Raw genomic sequence first — 22776 nt, forward strand, 5'->3', positions numbered from 1 at the left:
TAAATCAGCGGACAATACATCCGAATCACGTGATACCATCTTTTGTACAGAACGTTCTACTCCGGGTAGGTCATCGAATCCAAGAAGCTTTCCATAATGACGAGGCTTCTAGTATATTTTTGGCTAATCGCCTTTTTGTAATATCGACGACGTGAGCTACATTCATCGCCATACGAAATTTAAAAGTTTTTTTAATAACATGCATCTATATCCTAAATTCTCTAGCTGTACCTACTATCGTGTATATATTCCAAATTCCTAAAAGCATAGGCGGGGCCAAATGCCTATGGACATGTCAGATGATGAGGAAACTACAAGCTTAAACTCAAAGTTATATACCGTTTGTGACGAATTCATGCGCCGTGTAAATTGCAATTGTTAATTAGTTGAATCATGTAAATTTTAACATGAAGCAAGGAAATCAATTTTAATAAATATATAATATAGTGAGGGTAATTTCATATAAATATTTATCTTCATCCTTTATAATCATGACATTCTGTGATATTCCATACCTGAAGAAAATCAAATAAAAAAGTGTTAATTATAAAAAGTTTGATTTCCATTCGAAGTTGATGGACCACTGCGTCACACTGCATTGTGTTAACGAAAAAATGCAGATAACATTATTACTGAAACACTTTTTTGTTATGCACCCGCTCATAAAGCAATGTTGAATGAGAATTTACCATCAAATTGGCATATCCTGAAATAATTTAAAAATCTGACAATTGTTCAGTGCCTCTCCCCAGCACTTTTTAGAACTAGTGACCTCAACGTTTGATACATCGGCGTATACGAACACACGATCGGGAAGACGATAATTCATGATTGACATTTTCTGCTTCTTTTAGAATAGGTTTATTGCTTCATATCCACTCTGATTCAATGATATGTGTTATTTTTACTTATTCCTTAACATTTCAATTTAGTACATTTCAATTTATATATGTCAATTACAGCTTGTATTGCATTAAGAAAAAATGTCATTTAAACCCCACAATGAAAAGGATCAATTCAAAAGCCCGTTCTATATAATCAATATCAAGTGACAAATGAGGTGGGTATTTTTCGAAGGTCACTCTTGCTTCTACCAAATTAGACCTAATGTGTATTGAGGTTTTGAAATAAAGTTTAAATCCGACGATATGATCGAAGAAAAAGTGTTTACCTAACATTATTATTTAAACACTCTTTTCCATGCACATAAAGAAATGTTGAAGGATAATCTGCTATCGAATTGGAACATTCTGAAATAATTTACAAATCTAACACTTGCTCAGTGCCTCTCTCCCGCATTTTGTGGCTCTGGTGACTTAAACGTTTGATACATCGACGATTTACGAACATAATTACTGTCAGAAAGACAAAAATTTATGACATTTTTCGGTGTTTTTTTAATACACTTATTGCTTCAGATCGACTCTGATTCAGTGGTATTGTCAGTCACAACTTGTATTGCATGAAAGGCAGCATTTAAATCCCTAGAATGTAAAACTTACACGGTGCCAATGAAAAGGATAAAATCGAAAACCGGTTCTATGCAATCAATATCTAGTGATAAATCATTTTAAATTCACCTTTCCTTCTAACAAATTAAAGCTTATGTGTAACTCAGAAAGAAAATTTAAACCCCATGTTTGAATCAACAGTAATGATTTCTCCCAGGCCCGCTAAGATGGTATGTAGAATAATGCTATCTTTCTGGGCTGTAGTGCGATTTCTATTGTGCTATGTCTAGTTTATGTATTTGGGACGAATCCAACACCCCCCCCCCCCCTGTGAATTGCACATAAAAGAAATAACGTTCTTACAATGCAAAGTGATGGACTTACTCAAAATTATTTCTCGTCTCGAGCATGTACAGCAGAACAAATATTTTAATGTGAGGCAGAGCGATGTCCCCGTTTTTTATCATTTGAATGTTTTCAAAGATCATATCTTCACTTTTTTTGGCATTTGCGAATTCTAATTGGATGAAAATTCCCATCATTTTATTAGCAATTTTAATTCTATATAAACCCAGTTAAGACCGTAACGTGTTTAGATGTGATTATTTAAACCAGTCTGGGGCAGGAATGTTTATTGATCAATTGAAATGAAAATAAACAGGTACATGTAAAATGAAAACCGAAATTTTAATCATGTAATGGTATATCAAACCACATATAAATAAAAGTTCCCATCCCCTCCCCTTAAACCTTCAGGTTGAGTGATACAAAGTTTTAAAACTTGGAAGGAAGTAAGTACAAAATCCATATCCAAAGTTTATTAGATTATTAATATCATGTGCAATTATTTTCGGATACATAAATTTCAGAACGGAGGGTTCCAGTTCCGCAGTATATTTTACTCTAAAAAGAATCTACACATACACGTGTACTTGTATAAAGTATATCAAACCGTAAGTCTTCCCGATCTCTGTAATTCATGCTTCCCTTTCTCATAAGCCTTTTGATTTATATGTATGTTTAATGCCGAGATAGATACGTGTCTAATATGTATGTTCTATACCCAGACAGATACGTGTCTAATGTGTATGTTCAATACCCAGACAGATACGTGTCTAAGAACAAGGCACGGTATTGGCCGTATATGGTCAAGAAAATTGACGATTTTTCAACTACGGTATTTTATCCCTTATGTTTTGTTTATACGGGGGCCAAAGCTAATATCAACTGGTATTAAAATGACGTAATATTTGATAGTGACGTGGTGAAATCCGCTTATTTTCAATGTTATATCTGTAAAATTTGATTAATTTTTTTTAAAAATGCACACATATATATACTAGCCGCTTTCAAAATTTGCATACATAATGATAACCTAAACATCTTCCTTCATTTATCAAATTTGTGGGGATTATTGTGTGTGAAAGTTATTTATTTCTATAACGACTGAGTCCGGAAATGAAATTGCAACATGATCGTTTACGCGTTTACGTTATATTTACGAAGGAAACTAACACAGAACAGCTGTTGATCAGAGGGACGAAAAATTGTATATGTTAGTGAAAGGATATTGTTTTCATTTTTTAAAGGGGGGGGGGGTCCTGATTCTACTTGCTTGTTAAAACAATATTGATAGAACATCCGGTTATTTTTCATTGTTTTTGTCTTCTTTAATGCCTCTAATATTGGATCCCAACACTTATGTATACGATGTACAGTACCGGCCATGAGTTTTCCCCGAAAAACATGGAGCCCCGTGGACCACGCTTTAGCGTGAGTCTAAAAAACGTTGGTGCATGCATTTGAAGTTGTTATTTATGTACCATGGCAACCTTGCATCCGATAGTCCTCCGTGTAGCGCAGTGTTTCATGGTGTCTTTTAATGGTGTCACGCGGAGGCTAACAGTTCGTTCTTCAATATATTATGTTTACAAAATACTAATATAATATTGATACTTTAAACCATCAGAATCTATATTCCACGTCCGATTCTAATTGTTCCAATGCAGTGATTCCGTTGTCATTAGTAATGTTGTAGATTGTCAATTGTGTATGCATGTGTTTTATTATTATATATTTATCTTTAAAATTGAAGGGAATCAATACCAATGTTTCGAAAGTTCCTAACTTAAGGGTTTTTAGCCGCATACGGTTACCTGTGAAAAGGGCGCATAATTGACCTTACATTTACCTGGAGTACTCGCACTACTAGACGGAAAGAGCGTCTACTGTAATCGTGTTGTTGATACTGCTAAGTTATAGTGCTCACTGATACTTTTACTCTTGGAACTGATAATATTTGTTGGTGTTGAGAAATGCTGATATTTACTGTGGTTTGTATTGAGGCCTCTGACAATTGCTGATGGCTGTATACTGTGGGTGCTGAGGTGTTACATGAATGTTATTTTTTTCATTCCTGTAATAATTCATGCAGGCCTAGCTTAGAGTATAGCATTAATTCAGTAGATACAGGAGGTACATACTGGGGGTATATCAATTACTACTATACTTTTACAAGAACCTGCTTTCGTAAATTTCTATTTTAATACTACTTTCTTAAAACTTTCATTAAAAACATTCTTAAATTCACTCTTTCATAAAAAGGTAATGATACCTCTCTCTCTCTCTCTCTCTCTCTCTCTCTCTCTCTCTCTCTCTCTCTCTCTCTCTCTCTCTCTCTCTCTCTGATTTTTTACGAACAGTACTGCTTTCACTATACAGAAAGTAGTCCAGATTGAAACTCGGAATCAGTTGGTAATTTCCAAATCAAAGTTATCTAATAACGACCGAAACTGACATTATATATAAAAATAAAACAATTATGTATGCATTTTAGTCATAAAAAGTTTCTCAACAAAAGCTAAAAGAACTGTTAGCAAAAAAAATCAGGTTTAAAAGTAAAGACGTCAGCCACCCCACCCCCACCCCACCCTCCGATTTCAGGAAGTTTCGGGGGGAGGGGGGTAAGTCGAAACGCACTCATGGGTGAAGACACCAACCCAACTCAACCCCATCCCCCGGATTTCTTTTTTCTTATGAAGACTTTTGAAATGTTAACCCCCCACCCCCCACCCCACCCCCGACACACTCACTTTGAAAAATGATCATACGTGTCTGAGGCCCCTTTTACAAAATAATTTATGACAAAGTCGCAAGTCTTAAATTGCATTACACTGTTATTAGTTTGGATAAGGGAATTAAAACGTTTCTGAAACTTAATTTTCAACATTATTTCTTCATTATTTTACATTGGAGTGAATCATCTTACAATGAGCGGGGTAATTCCATTATGCAGGGTTGGTAGTAAGTCGTAAGTTCTTTTGTAAAATGCACCCCAGATTAGTAAGTGCGGTTACATTGTTAAACTTATTATTCACCAAGTGTGTATGTAACTGAACGTCATCCTCGCGCGCTGTTATAGCATGTACGCACATACTATAGGTAATAAATATGAATACATGTGCCGTATCTGGATAATCAAATAATCTCTTTTTGGTAACACCCTGGTACTGTGACTACTAAATGGGATTGCGAGTTGTAGGTTGTTGTGTCCTAATGGCGATTTGGCATACGGTAGACACCAACACAAACCTTTGCCTAATAGTGACGAGGGAATCGGAACAGAAGAAAAACATAAATTTGTTGCGAATTTGTTTCATATTACATTGATGTATTCATTCATTTTTTTTTTTGGGGGGGTGACGAAATTATAATTCATTCGCTTCGTTTGATACACTTGTACATGAATAATGCATTTAATGAAGCCCGATACCTTTTTGAGAAAATACGGCGCAGCAATGCATGTTCGATTATGAAAAAAATGAAAATGCAGACCTCAATAACATGTATTTCGGTTACGTGTATATGATATACACAAGATATAACAAAAATTTCTAATTATTTTTACGGGGTCATCAGTTTGAAAGAAGAAAAAAAAACTGCACTATTAATATAATTTTTAGAAAAGTCCATAGGCATAGCCTACATGCAGGATGTATGTAATTATGTAATTTAGGATCATTATTTAATAACTACAAATAATATGAAATACAAGTATTGACATGAAAAGGAAATATGATTTCTCATTAGTCTGTCATAATCTGAGTTTGATGCATGTAGTTCCCACATGTGTCAGAACCAAGGGACGCTCTCTGCCTAAAGGAGGAGCAAATATTCAATTTTGACCGGTCACACACCACCATTGTAGTATTGTGTGTGTCATAATAGAAGCACCTGTTCAATATTATCTACATGTATATACACATATAACTAGTACGTCTATCCTAGTAGAAATATCTGTTCAATATTGTTTTCCGTATATACCTACTTGCCATGTACTTCTATGTTCTTATGTGACGAAGCTGGACCGTATTCTGCCAGCGTACCATTTTTATTTTCTAAGTTGTCACCTACCGTGGAAACAATATAAAATGATTACAGAACTCTTTGTTGATTCGCGGTATTCGAGTTCTCCAGCTGGACGTTAAACAATATACAACTCTCTCTCTCTCTCTCTCTCTCTCTCTCTCTCTCTCTCTCTCTCTCTCTCTCTCTCTCTCTCTTTTTCTCTCTCTTGCGCCGTTTTAGATTTAGTAGCGCCTCTATTATTGTGATGCCAATATGGTTTTAAAATAATTTATTGCAGATATTTAGAAAAAAATATTGATAATCGAGAGCGTATGTGGATATAAGCAAAATATTTTTTTTTTAAATTTCAACTAGTTGTATTTGAGGCTGTTTCCCTCGCAGTATTTTAGACTACGATTAATTTTAAAGATATATTGTCCTCCAACCCGCCCACCCCACTTATTGTTTATAGTGGTGGTGATTGAGTGTGAGGAGAATGTATATTTAATACTAAAGCTTGAATGTTAGAAATTAAATCCTTGTAGAGACTCATCCACCTATCGATTTGAGAAATTAAAGTCATAACGAGATGGGGGATGGGAGTGGGACGAGGCTTTTGATTTTATGAAGACCCCCACCCCCCTCCGCCAAACACGCGTACACTATTTAGGGTTTATTTAGAGTACACTAGTTCGGACAAAAGGAATAGTTTTCTTTATTGCCATCTTCTTTTCTTTTTTCGTTGTGCTTTTCAAGGATTTCGGACAAGTCAGCATGCAACTTTGAAAAAAAAAATAGTTGTTAGGATGGGGCTCTAAAAAGTTTGATCTGGAGTTAGGTCATGTTGCATCATGCAATAGCCTTTTTGAATAAAAAAAATCGCGTTATGGGGATGTCTTGATGATACAAAAGTATATGTTTAATTTGTATATTTCGTGCAGATTCAAAGGTTGTTTTTTTTCCGCCACCATAGAACTAGAGAGGCTCAGCTAATCCAGGTGTTTGAAATTAACACAAGTATTTGACGTCTAGCAATAGGTGTGTAATATATTTGGTCGGTGTAATTATATTTCCTTTGCACCGACCCAATTTCAAACTTTTTGCAAGAAGTCAAACACTTCTGTTAATTTCAAATACCCGGACTAGCTAACCGTGATTTAGTTCTATTATGGCAAATACCATCAGGATGTGCATGTAACATACTTGTTATACACAGTTTATTGTATTTTCCAGACACTCCCGATGAACAATTTTTAATAACAATCTCTACCAAACTATATCTCTTCCGGTCAAATGTAAATAATTCATAATTAATCATTTTGAAACAACATGTGGATTTTTATTTCTATTGATATGTGTTATAAATTAATTGGAATTGTTGATTATCTATATCACTGTTAAGTTCTATTTTGAATCAAGTTAATTTGATTAGATACATATCAAATTATTATAATGGAGAAATATTGTAATTCAAAAACTACTGAGAGAGAGAGAGAGAGAGAGAGAGAGAGAGAGAGAAAGAGAGAGAGAGAGTAATTATTGAATATCCCTAATTCGTTGCAGTCACTGAATACTGATTCATATTCAAAACATGAATTATCCGTATTACCCATTATTTTTATTATTAAATAGTGGATTTAATGATATCTCAAATGAAGAAATTAAAGAAAGGGTTAAAATGAAAGTGTTCAATACCGTGTTTTCACAGAAACATATGTGATATTTGATATCGTTGTAGCTTTCTCAATACGCTGTAAAATACTGTGTATCTCTTCAGAAACTGTTTTTAAAAAATCACCACCTTTATGATGTTTACTTTACTCACGACCAGTTCCCACACCTCCAGTAAGGTGAACGATACAAACAGCATTTAAATCGGCAGTGTACGGAACAGACTTAGAGTTTTTTGAATATTAGTACCGGTTTTGGATAGAAATAAAAATCGGTCTTTACTCGGTAGTTTATAACTTTAGACATATTAGTATTGATAACCTTCATTCAATAAACAAATTATAATAACAACGATAATTAATAGTGATAAGAGTTACTAAATAACCTATTTATATTTCGACAAAATTGATCATCTGAAGACAAAATTACCGTATTTAGCTACTTTTAAATCGTCCATGGGATATAGATTTTGATGGTGTAAATTATCCATCTTTTATTAGTATTTTGTAAGTTATGAACGAGGTTTTATAGTCCGTGTGACACCGTTGGAAAGCTCCTTGGGCACACCGTGTTACGCGGAGGACTCTCGAATGCAATACTGGCGCGGAAATCGCAACTTCAAAGACACCTTTTTTTTTCTAGAACCACGCTAAAAGTGGACTCCTCTACTTCGGGACATTGCGTTTTTCGTGGAATATTACACGTGTACAACACAAGCAATATGCACCATGTATCAAATGAATGAATTCTAAAGATATAGTATCAACAATTTACTTTTATTTTCTCACCGTTTAAATATAAATCTTTTTATTCGGATTTTTTTCAAATTGTAAATCGTTATCTAAAAAATGAAAAAGAAAACCAAATAAATGGGTTTTAGTTAAACATTTGAAATCACGGTCTAACAGTTTCTCACAGACTGAAACTTGGAAATTATATAATAGTTTACGCACTGAGAAATCATACAGGAAACGTCAACATCATGTTTCCGAACGGTTTCAATATGGTTCACTGCTCAATGGCCGTAAGCGGCGGTCAAATGTTTAAATTTTGAGCTCTTCACCGGTGTTGTTGACGTAACCATATGAGAGAAAATCTTTCGAGTTAGACGTTTATGGTACATTCACATTCACAGATTTTTCGTACAAATCCGTAAAAGAAACCGGATTGTTACGATTTAGACACTTTAATACCACCTTCACATTCACGGATTTTTCTTACGAGTCCCCACGGATCTCCGACTCGTAGTCAATCGCAAGCATTCGTAAATCACTCGTCGGTAGCGGTTAATAACTCGTCACAACTCGCACACACTCTTAAGGATCCGTGAAAGTAGGGGCAAATCTTTTGACATGTCAAAAAAAAAAAATCACGATTGTCCACGGTTTTCTTTTTCCGTAAATAATTTGTAATAATCCGTAAGTATCGTAAACTGGTCGCAAGAACACGTAAACTGCTCGTACGAATCCGTAAAACATTCGTTTTTTAATCTTTGCGGTTAATTTAGGATATGTTACAGATAGTTTACGAGTTGTTTACGGGTTATTACGAATGTCTAAGTGATATTTACGATTTCATTCACGTCGGGTTACGATCGCTTTACGGATTGTTCAGAGTCATTACAAGCACTTTACGTATAGACACGATTACTTTACGAGTACTACTTAAACTTTACGATTAAGGAAAATAAAAAAGACGCAAAATCTGACAGTTTCTTTCAGTTGATATAAGGTCGGGTCTAGCAAAAATTATTTGAAGTAGCCCGAGTGGTCTAGTGCTCAAAAAAGTAAACGTCAAACCCTGCCGTGTGATAACATAAAGAACTAAAAGAAATAATATCAAATGATCCACCCAAAATAGTTTTTTTTCCTTGGCCAACAACCCCCCCCCTTACACACACATTCCATATTTAGAAAATAGCTGTATACCACTCGGTTCTTTTAAACCCACGACACACACAAGTACACAACTTAAGGTTTTGATAATCGGACAATTTATGGACCATTTTTGTTTTCTTATTGCTTGTTAAAAAATTAAAACAAATTAAATTAACCGGCTACATTGAAAAATATATGTATAAATGTTGTCACGGGCCTCTATAAAGTTCAATCTGCAGTTTGGCTATATTTCGTCATCAATGATTTTTTTTTAAAAACTATTATTCTTTGGTGTGGTCACCGGGACTATGATCTACGACTATAACAATGACCTGTGTATAACTTGAATATTCCATGCAAATTTAAAGGATCTTTCGCCTCAATAGAACAATTGGGAGTGAGCTAATATGTGCATTTGAAATTAACAGAAGTGCTTTGCTTCTTGCAAAAAGTGTGAACTATATTGGGTGGCGCAAGAAACCCGTTATCTTAGACTAAATCTGAAATCGCATGAACCCAAAATATTTCACACTTTTCATAAGAAGTCAAAAATTTCTTTTAATTTCAAATATCCAAAGTAGATAACCGTAGTTTAGTTCTATTGTGACAAAGACCCTAGGAATTCGCATGGAATATGGTTGTTATACAAAAATCATAGCATTATCCAGACTCTCCCGATGAACATTTTTAATGAAAATCTCTAATTACATTGAACATACTCCGGATTTAAAAAAAAAAGCTCAAAACAAAACAGTCAATGGTCTGTAGCTTCACTTCTAACACTATTATGTAATGAACTAATTCCACTTTGTTAATTATCAACATTGCTCTAATTTCTATGTTGAATCAAGTTATATTTGACAAGATGTATATTAGCACAATTTGATAGAAGCAATGATGTACCTTAAACACCACTTTTGTCAGAGAGAGAGAGAGAGAGAGAGAGAGAGAGAGAGAGAGAGAGAATTATTGAAAATCCTTACTACATATATGCTTTTCATTTACTGGATATGCAAATTTGCATTCAAAACATGCCGAACGCATTAATATTGAACATAGAATATAAGAATATTTTAATGAAGAAAGGAATTAAAAGATTAAAAGAAAAAAATTAAAATCCAGATTTCCTTAAAGACACAATATATGTTGGAATTGTCTCGAAATGTTGAAAAACAATATAAATATCAGGAAGGGGGTGAAATATTGACTTCTTTCTTTTCTTAAAACCCCACCTTCATCATGTTTATTTAGCCTGCGGCACGTTTCACATTCCCTGCAAGGCGCCCATGGCCACAACAAAGCTCATAGAAGTCGTGTGTATTCGCAAATAACACACACAGTGGAACACGAACGACACGGTGGATCCTCGTGGACTTTCCACCATGGTTTTCCCATGGCTGGGTGTATAAAAGGTATGTGGTGTACTTTATATCCAGGTGTCCGTGTTTGCACGACTCTTTTGTATTAGGTGTTCTGAGATTGATCAATGTGCCTTATCATTATTTCATACTAATTATTTACCGTCTTCTACAAATGTTGGCAGTAGGAGGTCATTCCGTGGGAAGAAACCGGAGTACCTCACCAGTCCAAACACAAATTTATGTACGTTTTAGGTCAGAGGATTGTGTGTAAACCTTCATAACACAAACAACATATAACTGGAAGAAAGTCAATTTATTAAATTTTTAATTCACTAGTTCAAGAAAGTATTCAGGAAGTAAGACTCGAACACGTAATATAGAATAAGCTCGCATGCGTGAGTGCAGCACACGTTTAATCATACACGTGTGAATGTACATAGATATCTGGAGGTTCATTATTCCACTCAACTCAATCTACAAAAATAAAATAAAAACATATTAATACACAAATAATTAGTAATGTTATATCATGCCATTACCTCATCAGAGGGCGCATTATGCAAGCTTCACTTGCACTTCCGAAAAAAAACCAGACAGAAAATTGATCGATTGTTTACCTGTGTACACAGGTGAGTATTTTACAGTAAATAGACAACAGTTAGCATAGTTTTTCAACATGTAGGAACAGCCGGCTAGAAATTGTCTACTACAATTGTTGTTCTGTTACAAGCAGAAAGGGAACTTAAAATATTTTTCCCCGCAAACTTCGTACTCGTAAATTGGGGGGGGGGGGGGGGGCTCCGTTCGTCCCTCAATTTATCAGTTCATTCATTATTACATTTTAACCATTTGTTATTACTACTGAAAGAGTGGGGTGGGGACCAATCCACCAATCAATCTTATTTCACATGTGAACATAACTTAGTTGGCATATGAAAATAACAGAAATTAAAAGTCATAAAAAATGTGGAGAGTCAGCCCCTTGGTTTTACGTGCTTAATACGTTGGTATATTAAGTACATATGCAAATTTCCTCTTATGCGAATCTGTCGAATTTTGATATCGTGAGCATTTATATAACTTTGTAAATTAACAACACAATAAAAACAACAATGCTCTTAAATGTATATCACATACATGTTACCAAATATTTAATGAATGGCAGCCGTGGGTTAAATGAAGTGGCGGTCACCAGTTAAATGAACATTAATGATATACTCTGACACCTATCACCGTCCGTAGTTTAGTGCTTCCTGTAAAATCGGTGAGTGTTTATAGCCAAAAAACCGACAAAAGTTAACCGAAATAAATATAGATCCAACAAATTATATTTATTAATTGGAGAGCCGAGATGATATCCCAGTACCCCTTCCCCCCCAACTCACCCCCACCCCCACCCACTCCCTTTTTGCGTAGTAAAATTCTCAATTTATGTATTGATTCACCAAAAATGTCTGGCATACAATCAAGTTACACAACATGAGGAATATAATGACAATAAAGTAATGGATAGTGCCAGCGAACCTGCAACCTAAGATTATTCGTCACCCACAGGGTTGAATTTCAATATAAACGGCGTACAATAAAAATATTCATTACAGACATATGTTGAAATTCAGTCTTCTGACGTAAATGTTGACATAGCTACCCAACATGAACTAGGTCAAACAAACATTTAAACAGGCGATAACACATGACTAGTGCATACAGGCCGACGCGCCGCACAGGTATTTAATCACGGGACTAGACGGAAGGTCGAAAGAACAGGGAGGCCATGTTGGATTTTCAGGTAAGACAAAATTATATACACGCATTCTGCCATCGTAGTGTCAATAATATCGATATTCCAGTGATCAATGCGATATGGCTGTTCACTTATAATTCGGGGGGAGGGGGTTATAGATGCCTTATACTTAAATTTCATGTGAAATATTAAAATTAATGAACGCACTGTTTTATGTCATACAGTAATTCTACCTGGTAAATTGTTTTGACCTGTTGGAATATTTTATCAATATCCCCATTTTTTATTGACAGTAAACTGTTTGTGTGATCCCAGCGTCAGAAATGCATCCCCGGCGCAGTGCTCAGGAAGTCCTACTGTGTGACCTCTGTGAGACTGTCCCCCTACAGAGTCGTTGTGAAGTTTGTAATATAAATCTATGCAAAGCCTGTGTTGGGGAGCACCTCTCGGACTCCTCTAAACAACACCATGTTATGCCCTATTTACAAAGAAAGTCTACTCCGAACTACCCGAAATGTCCGAAACACGCCAATGAACTATGTAAACATCACTGTGAGGAATGTGACATTCCTGTCTGTATTACCTGCGTCTCCTCCGGTAAACACAAAGGTCACAAGTTATCAGAATTTCTGGATAAACTCAACTCCAAAACACAAAGTTTGCAAAAAGATTTAGAGGAACTCGAGACCCGAATTTATCCCCGATATGAAAAAATGGCGTCCGATGTCCAAACTGAAAAAGCCGAAATAGAAACGAATTACGGGAAACTAACCACAGCTGCCGAGCAAGAAGGTGAAATCTTACACCGGGAGATCACCGCCATTGTCAACCAGCGGAAATCTGCCATTCAGGAGATGAAAAACAAACACCTATCTACCCTGAACAAAAATACAGAAGAAATCACACAGAAAATGGCGGAACTCAAACAGATCATTTCCGACTTGAAATCAATCCTAAAATCAAATGACGTCTCCTTAACTTCTACTTACAAATCTAGGAATTCCGAATTTAGAACATTACCGCCTAAAGTTCGAGCTACATTGCCGAGTTTTACTTCTCAGAAAATAAACAAAGATCAGCTCAATGAAATGTTTGGTTGTCTGTCGCCATTATCCATTAACACAGAACATGGCGACACAATGAAGTCAGCAGAAGCTGTATCGTCACCTCCAGTCAAACCACTGCTTGATGAGCCGCGAGTCACCGCCACCATAGACACTGGGTATGACTTTCTACCCAGTGTTAGCTGTCTGAGTGAAGATCAAGTCTGGACACGCGGGAATAACAAAACCATGAAGCTGTTCAACCTCCAGAGTAAACTACTGACATCAATACAAACCAAGTCAGGGTACAGACCATCAGACATAGCAGTGACACGGGACGGATATCTTGTTTATACTGACACTAGTAATAACACCGTGAACTTAATTAAGAATAAAAAGATACAGACCGTGATCAGACTACAGGGGTGGAGACCTCTCTCTGTCTGCTGTACCGCGGGTAATGATCTCCTGGTTACCATGGAGAGTGATGGTTGGAAACAATCCAAAGTCGTGCGTTACTCCGGCTCCACAGAGACACAAAGCATTCAGTTTGATGATCAGGGTCGTCCTCTCTACTCATCTGATTCCATTAAATACCTCAGTGAGAACAAGAACCTGGATATCTGTGTGGCTGACTGTGACGCTAGTGCAGTAGTGGTGGTCAATCAGTCAGGAAAACTCCGATTTAGATACACTGGTCATCCCTCTAATACCAAGCAATCATTTGATCCACGCGGCATCACTACAGATAGCCAGAGTCACATCCTGACAGCAGACTTTAACAATCACCGTATCCACATCCTAGATCAGGACGGACAGTTCCTCCGTTACATTCACTGTGATTTAGACACTCCATGGGGTTTATGTGTGGACATCAGAGACAACCTCTTTGTGGCTGAGCATGACACTGCTAAAGTGAAGAAAATCCAATATCTATAAACACAGTGTTAATTACACATCTCTACACAGTGTTAATTACACAGTTCTACAGTGTTAATTACACCTACCAACACAGTGTTAATTACACAGTTCTACAGTGTTAATTACATCTATCAAAACGGTGTTAATTACATATTTCTGCAGTGCTATTTACATCATTGTGTTGATTACAGTTCCTTGTTAATTACAGCCCTGTGTTAATTACAGCCCTGTGTCTGTGATGTGTAATGTACTTGTGTTTGTGAGTTTAACTGATAGAACATTAGTCTCTCACTGCTGTTTACCAATTATATCTTATCTGTATTATTATGTTTAGTGGAACAGTATTAATATTAGTACATGCCTAACTAGTTTGACTTTCTTACTTATTATCTATAAACACTCTTTTGAGGACTAATTTGACTGTGTTACTACTTATCTATAAACACTCTTTTGTGGACTAATTTGACTGTGTTACTAGTTATCTATATACAATCTTTTGTGGACTAATTTGACTGTGTTACTAGTTATCTATCTATATATACAATCTTTTGTGGACTAATTTGACTGTGTTACTAGTTATCTATATACAATATTTCGTGGACTAATTTGACTGTGTTACTAGTTATCTATATACAACCTTTTGTGGACTAATTTGACTGTGTTACTAGTTATCTATATACAATCTTTGGAGGACTAATTTGACTGTGTTACTAGTTATCTATATACAATCTTTTGTGGACTAATTTGACTGTGTTACTAGTTATCTATCTATATATACAATCTTTTGTGGACTAATTTGACTGTGTTACTAGTTATCTATATACAATATTTCGTGGACTAATTTGACTGTGTTACTAGTGATCTCTATGCAATCTTTTGTGGACTAATTTGACTGTGTTACTAGTTATCTATATATACAATCTTTTGTGGACTAATTTGACTGTGTTACTAGTTATCTATATACAATGTTTTGTGGACTAATTTGACTGTGTTACTAGTTATCTATATACAATGTTTTGTGGACTAATTTGACTGTGTTACTAGTTATCTATATACAACCTTTTGTGGACTAATTTGACTGTGTTACTAGTTATCTATATACAATCTTTGGAGGACTAATTTGACTGTGTTACTAGTTATCTATATACAATCTTTGGAGGACTAATTTGACTGTGTTACTAGTTATCTATATATACAATCTTTTGTGGACTAATTTGACTGTGTTACTAGTTATCTATATACAATGTTTTGTGGACTAATTTGACTGTGTTACTAGGTATTTATATACAATATTTTGTGGACTAATTTGACTGTGTTACTAGTTATCTATATACAATATCTTGTGGACTAATTTGACTGTGTTACTATTCATCTATCTCTATACAATCTTTTGTGGACTGATTTGACTGTGTTAGTAGTTAATTTTTATATACAATGTTTTGTGGACTAATTTGACTGTGTTACTAGTACTTGAATATTATTTGGTTTGTTTATCTTATATTTCAATATACATATATATTTTCAATGTGTATATTATAGATAAACATGATTTAGAGTACAGTCTTACTTATTACTGAGTACTTACTTAGATTTGTAGTACATGTACTATAACAGAGAGTGATCTTCAGATCCAAGGTCACCGTCTTCTGTTTACAATCAATAACATCACAACAGGTATTTAAATCTCCACCGTCCTACAAAATAAACACAGATAAAGTGTTATCATGACAAACTGAATTATCAAGAATAGTTTGTGGCATAAATATGTAAATGTGATGGGAAGGAGAAAAGTTATGTCTTAACCGGGAATCAAACCAGACAGCCCTGTATTAGTAGTCAGGTGTTCTAACTACTGGACTATCCAGGCTAACATCCATTGAGTGATTGGACCAGGAATCAAACACGAGGTCCCTGGATAAGGAGTCAGGTGTTCTAACCAGCTACCCGGGCTGATATTCATGGTTTGACTGGACCAGGAGTCAAACTCGACGCCCTTTTTTTTTGGGGGGGGGGCCTCCTTGGCCGAGTGGATAGAGCATCGCGCTCAAAATCACACTGCCTCTCACCTCTGTCGGCGCGGGTTCGAATCCCGCTCACGCCGGTAAGTGAGAAAGTTTCCCAGTTTACTTTCGGAAGGTCGGTCGTATCTTCCCAGGTACATTATATCTGGGTTCTCTCTTCCACAAATAAAAACTGGGGTCACCATATAACTGAAAAATTGTTGAGTGTGGCGGAAAACATCAATCAATCAATCAACAGACTACATTTTTGCAGTTACTGCTCTTATACCAGAAGTAGGGGTGTGCTTATCGATGCGATCCCAAGGTTCAGATAAAATAGCATCAACAGTGTATAGAAAAGCTTACGGTACAAACTTTATTATGCTGAAATTTAACAGGTTGCATTATATCTCTGATGATAAAGAGGTGTAGTTCCTTTAATTTGATGGAGAACGCACATTTCATCAAATTTAGGGGATATATGACGTTTAATTCTTTATAAGTCATAGTAACAACAATTTCACAAGTAATATGTTAAATATTAACAGACACCTGGGCATAAAAGCACATGACAATACCCTAAGCTCTAAATCCTAAATTTTTGGGGAGGAAGGGGGCGGCACAAGAGGTTAATATTTCAATTTACCAATTCCTTAAAAGCTACAATCCAATATAATTCAATACTACTATTTAAACAGGAGATTCATGGGCCATATCGCTCATCTGAGTCACCTTGGCCCATATTTAAAGATTGTCCATATATATTCGTTTGTAAAACTTTGATCCCCTATTGTGGCCTCATCTTACCACCTGGGGACCATTATTTTAACAAACTTGAATCTAAACTATATCAGGGAGCTTTCATGTGAATTTATAGTTTCCTAGCCCAGTGGTTCTTGAGACGGAATATTTAAAACATTTTACCTATGTATTTGTATGTAAAATTTTTGATCCATTATTGTGGCACTATCTTACTCCAGGGCCATCATTTTAACAAATTTGAATCTGCACTATGACAGGAAGCTTTCATGCAAATGTAAACTTTTTCTGTCCCAGTGGTTCTTGAGAAGAATATTTTTAAAGATCTCTCCCACATATTGTTATGTAAAACGTTGATTCGCTATTGTGTCCCCATCCTACCCTGGGAGCCATGATTTCATGAAACTTGAATCTGCACTATCTCAGGAAGTTTTCTTGTAAATTCGTAATTTCCTGGTCCAGTGGTTGTTGAGAAGATTTTCAATTATTTTACCTATATATTCACATACAAAAAACTTGATTCTCTATTGTGGCTCCAACCTACCCCTGGGGGTCAGGATTTTAAGAAACTTGAATCTGCACTATGTCCAAAAGCTTTCATGTAAATTTCAGGCTCTTTTGGCCAAGACGTTCTTGAGATGAAACTTTTTAAATCATCCCACCCAATTTCTGCATTTTCGTGATTATTTCCCCTTTAAAAGGGGCATGGCCCTTCATTTGAACAAACTTTAATTACCTTCTCATAAGAATGATTTGTGTCAAGATTGGTCAAAATTGGCAGCGTTGTTCTGGAGAAGATATTTCTAAACGTCGTGAATGTATTTTCACAAATTCATCTCCCCTCTGATCAGAGTGGCCCTTCATTTGAAAAAAGAACATTGAATTCCCTTCACCCAAGAATGATTTGTGCCCAGTTTGGTTGAAAGTGTCACAGTGGTTCTGGAGAAGATTTTTACAAATCAATAATGTATTTTCACTATTTTCGTATTATCTCCCCTTGGAGCGGGACATGCCCCTTCATTTGAATAAACTCGAATTCCCTTCACCAAAGGATGCTTTGCACCAAGTTTATTAAAATTGGCCCAGTGGTTCTGGAGAAAAATATTTTAGTGTTGTCAATGTATTTTCACTATTTTGTTATCATTTCCCTTAGCAAAGGGGAGGGGCCCTTCATTTGAGCAAACTTGAGATCCCATCATCCATAAATGCGTTGTGCCAATTTTGGTTGAAATTGGCCCAATGGTTCTGAGATAAAGATTTTAACCAAGTTTGGCCCCGCCCTGGGGTCAGAATCCCACCTCGGGGGTCATGAAATTTACAATTTTGTCAGAAGCCGTCCTGCTCTACATCACTATGCATTCAGTTTTTCACTTCGGGGGGGGGGGGTCTTGAGAAGAAGATTTCTGAAAACTGGTCAATTTTTGGCAGTTTTTGCCCCACCCTAAGTCTCCAGAGGTGCTGGAGTCCTGCAATTTACAAGTGATGTCCCCCCTTGTCCCAATGATGCTTCATACCAAATTTGAAACAAATTGGACTGGTAGTTATCAAGAAGGAGTTTCAAATGTTCAATTGTTAACGCACAACAACGACGGATGACAACCAATTGCAATCCCAACCTAAAAATTGCGGTGCTGTATACGAATTCTTGTGCATGCTTTGTTGAGAACATGCATTATCTTGACAAAGGTTTCTCTTGAAGTTAAATGCGATTGTACACATAAACTGTGATATTTTCCCAATTTACAGGCCCCAAAAGGGAGTGTGTACTAAATATATTCGTCGAAATACGGTAAATGTGATTAGTTACATGACTGTAGAAAGTATACAACAAATTGATGTGCATTATTTGTCTCACCCAAGTAGATTCCCGCACAAATAGTCACATGATTTAGGCTTTTACACATTTTGGATGAGGCTTCAATGGTGAGTATGAATCTGTCGCAGTAGCCCCCACCATTTCCAAATATTTACCATGCTCTTTCAATCTAAGACAGTGAGATATTGACTTTCTTTACTATAAAATATTTACTTACACAATTTGTTTCATATTTAAGGATGAATCTATTTTTGTAGTTGATATCTTTATACACATGTTTAATGAAGAAATGCAATTACCCGTGACACTTACTTTGTCTACATCATGTATTCATGTGCATTAAATATAGTCTCTTTAAACGTATTCACAGGACTAATTTAATTAACTATTAATTATAAGAATGTCAACATATGATATGTCATCAACACTTAATGATAAAAAATAATTTTGAAAATCTTTATGCGTCAGATCTCTTTGCTGTCGGTGTAAGAATAAACAGAAAAAGTTTGTGAGCCGCTGAAAATCCACTTTTAAACACGCCAGTGACAGCAATGAACATCTCGCTTCGGAACCCGCCTCAATAATGATGCAGATAACAGTTAAATGTCGTCCATCCCCTGTATTCATGAGGAGATAACAGCACTGTGAACAATGTATTCCATTACAAGTTACTGAGCTATCCCGACCAATACCCATGGTTTGTCCGGACCGGGAATTGAACCTAAGACCCGTGTATTACATCATTTATAGTCAGGTGATCTACCCACTGAGCTATCCCGACCAATACCCATGGTTTGTGTGAACCGGGAATCGAACCCGAGACCCGTATATTACTAGTCAATTGCTCTAACCACTGTGCTATCCCGACCAAAACCCATGGTTTGTCCGGACCGGGAGGAATTGAACCCGAGATCCCTGTATTACTAGTCAGGTGATCTAACCATTGATCTATCCAGGCTGATAGTCACAGTACATGTACTCGGGTGTTCTAACCATTGAGCTATCCAGGCTGATAGTCACAGTACATATAGCCAGGTGCAGATTTAAGTTTGTTGACAGTGTTGTCCCCGGAGGAAGGGTATAGGCCAGGATACGGGGTCAAAGTTTCATGTTGGAATATATACGTAAACTATATTCTCAACATTTCGTATATGAGCATTCTATGTGATAAGACCTTTCGCTCGGTATCAAAGTTTTCATCATTGTGACCTTTGAGTTTCAGTTTGACCTATTTTTAAGAATACCCAATCTAATTAAAATCAGATGTTCTCTAACCGTTACAATGGCGAATTTTTCAATCATATGGAGACATTACCAAGGCCGGTGTAGGGCTTCAAAATAAGGCCTTTGCTCGGCACTTACGGCCATAGAGCAGTACGGTTTATTTAGCATGCCACACCTACTGTGACACGGGACATTCGTTTTTAAGGTCATCTCCGAGGACCCGTGACATCCACACCTGAAGCCGAGAGTTTGGTGATAGGACTGGCACTGGCTATTTTAACGACTATGGTCTGTCGCGGCCGGGATTCGAGCCCCGATCTTCCGCATGCGAAGTAAACGCTCTATTCTCCAAGGCGGTTTACATTGGGGAAGAATCTGAAAGCTTTACAATTGGGATAATCAAAACTTTAGGCTTGTTCATAACATTTGAATAGTGAGTGATGAGGCTCTCATATTTCTTATGTGCATTTCTTATACAAAAAATGTTCTGTGGTATTAATAATAGTCATTGACTGCACTGTTTTTGTCATTATTGAGATTTGTTCATGATTTTGACATTTTAAGAATCTGCCGTCTTCCAACTTTTATTTCCGATATTATACTGCTTTTGAAAAAGAACTAAATATGTCATAGTGAATCAAGGGTCATGTCGCTGTCAAAAGTGATCATACCTAACCCATTCCCAAAACTTTCATTCAAAATATATATGTTTGACGGAGCAAATAAGCAGAAACATTAATTGTTAATTTTTTAAATTCCAGTGACTCAATTCCTCCAAACTTATTCTACCACAACCAAATACAGACTCGACCTGTATATTTTCAGGATATATCTATATACCAAAACTTCAATTCAAAATATCCATGCATGATTAAGATAATGAACGGAAACTGTAAATTGTTTAAACTTTTCCAAGTCCAAGATGAATAACTCTGTCAAAAATCATCTCATTGAAACCATGCATGAAAACTTCGACCTGCATCTGCTTATGATATATTTATTTTCAAAATTCCTATTAAAAAGAAATAGATGTCCCCATATGAGTGAGAAGTTTTTGTGAGTGATGTTAAACAATACACAATTCAAAATGTCTACCAATGCCTGATAACAAGAAATGTCCTTAGAAGACAAATCTCCCCGTAGAACACTCTATATGATGGAAAATGGTGAATTTGTGTGAAAAACAAATAGTTGCCAAGATATTCTCTGGACAAGGATATGAAACATGTAACACCTCTGTCCCTCAAAACAAAACAAATTCATCACTTCCTTGAATATTATAAAGTATTCATTAGATTAGCAGGTTCACAACTCCTTTATCAATATAGAACAGAAACCAATATTTAATTGAATCTGTGTATCGGTACTATATATATACTCAGGACAAACCTCGTTTGGGAGGGTCTAATGGGTGGGAAGCATGCATTATTTAAAAATGCCTAAGTCTAAGAGGCACAACTCTGTCAAAGAACAGATTGGGATATTCACATGCATCTATATACCAAATTTCAGTTGAATACGCACATCAATGCAAGGTGAAGATAACGAACAGTGATCAATCTCATAACTCCTACAAGCAATACAAAATAGATAGTTGGGCAAACACGGACCCCTGGACACACCAGAGGTGGGATCAGGTGCCTAGGAGGAGTAAGCATCCCCTGTTGACCGGTCACACCCGCCGTAAGCCCTATATCCTGATCAGGTAAACCGAGTTATCCGCAGTCAAAATCAGTGTGCCAAGAACGGCTTAACAATCGGTATGAAACACGTCAGACAGCATTCGACCCAATGCGAGGTTGTATTGACGAACTAGATTGCTATAACGACCATAGAATTTGCGAAATGCTGACTTCAATCGAGACTGTTGAAATCCCTGTACCATCAACTTGTTTGTCAGTAGCTTACCTCGATTTAAAAACTGACTATACCCAGAACAAGCTCTTGCATATCGAATCAGTTGAGATATATAAACACCATATGCAGGTGATAATGGAATATTGCTATATAAATGTGGGAAGTTGACGATGGAGAAGCTGAAATCATCCCGTTTGTCATACAGTTGAGTTGTTAGTTTGCCGTTAATGTCTACTTTCAATAAAATATCTAAGTATGAAGCAGAAGTGGACGACTCTGTGGACGACTCAATAGCAGAGATAGTGAACGTAAACTGAATTTTGATGGAATAAAGGAAGTATGGATTGATGAAAAGGGCTGACACTATGCCCCAGTCATTTCGTGGTAAGAAAAAATGAATATTTACGTAATTTCATTAACAAACCTGACATGTTCTATAGCAGTTGAGATTTTCATATCTAATTATGTCAGCGGATCGGGGAAATTATCCTCATCAATCAGCTGGACATCTCCAGTAACTGCTACCCTGCAAAATTTATTCTCATATTAAGGATTAGGTAAAACAAAAACAAAAATGACCTCTTCTCGCCATAATAAAATGCCTGTAGAACAAAATGTATACATATGCACATAAAGTCCCTATGAACTATAAAGCTTTGTGGAATTCTGTTGAGCAGTTTCAAGGAGTGGCGCTAACAAAAACAG

At 36.2% G+C, this 22776-nt stretch overlaps 1 protein-coding gene and 1 long non-coding RNA gene across 5 annotated transcripts in view; one reads left to right on the forward strand and one right to left on the reverse strand.

Annotated features, from left to right (window-relative positions):
- Positions 1-11084: 11084 nt before the first annotated feature.
- LOC125672805 (uncharacterized) overlaps positions 11085-22776 on the reverse strand; it is a 45753-nt gene continuing 34061 nt past the window's right edge. For 3 of the 4 annotated variants that reach the window (XR_008798224.1, XR_008798225.1, XR_008798223.1), the window contains 4 exons: positions 22496-22597; positions 16001-16109; positions 13902-14404; positions 11085-11181 (listed from right to left, as the gene is read on the reverse strand). This is a non-coding gene — a long non-coding RNA (uncharacterized LOC125672805). The remainder of the gene's footprint in view (positions 11182-13901; positions 14405-16000; positions 16110-22495; positions 22598-22776) is intronic. The other variant, XR_008798226.1, reaches the window with a different exon arrangement.
- On the forward strand, positions 12100-15971 carry LOC130049879 (tripartite motif-containing protein 2-like). Its single transcript, XM_056148073.1, has 2 exons — positions 12100-12496; positions 12745-15971. Exon 2 carries the CDS (start codon positions 12775-12777, stop codon positions 14431-14433), a length of 1659 nt encoding a protein of 552 aa, XP_056004048.1. The 5' UTR covers positions 12100-12496; positions 12745-12774; the 3' UTR covers positions 14434-15971.

This window comes from Ostrea edulis, chromosome 8 (genome assembly GCF_947568905.1).
Source record: "Ostrea edulis chromosome 8, xbOstEdul1.1, whole genome shotgun sequence".
Lineage (NCBI taxonomy): Eukaryota > Metazoa > Mollusca > Bivalvia > Ostreida > Ostreidae > Ostrea > Ostrea edulis.

Bases quoted from the DNA above. Each gene is read 5' to 3' on its own strand.
- LOC130049879 (XM_056148073.1), top strand. From the start codon at position 12,775: ATGCATCCCCGGCGCAGTGCTCAGGAAGTCCTACTGTGTGACCTCTGT.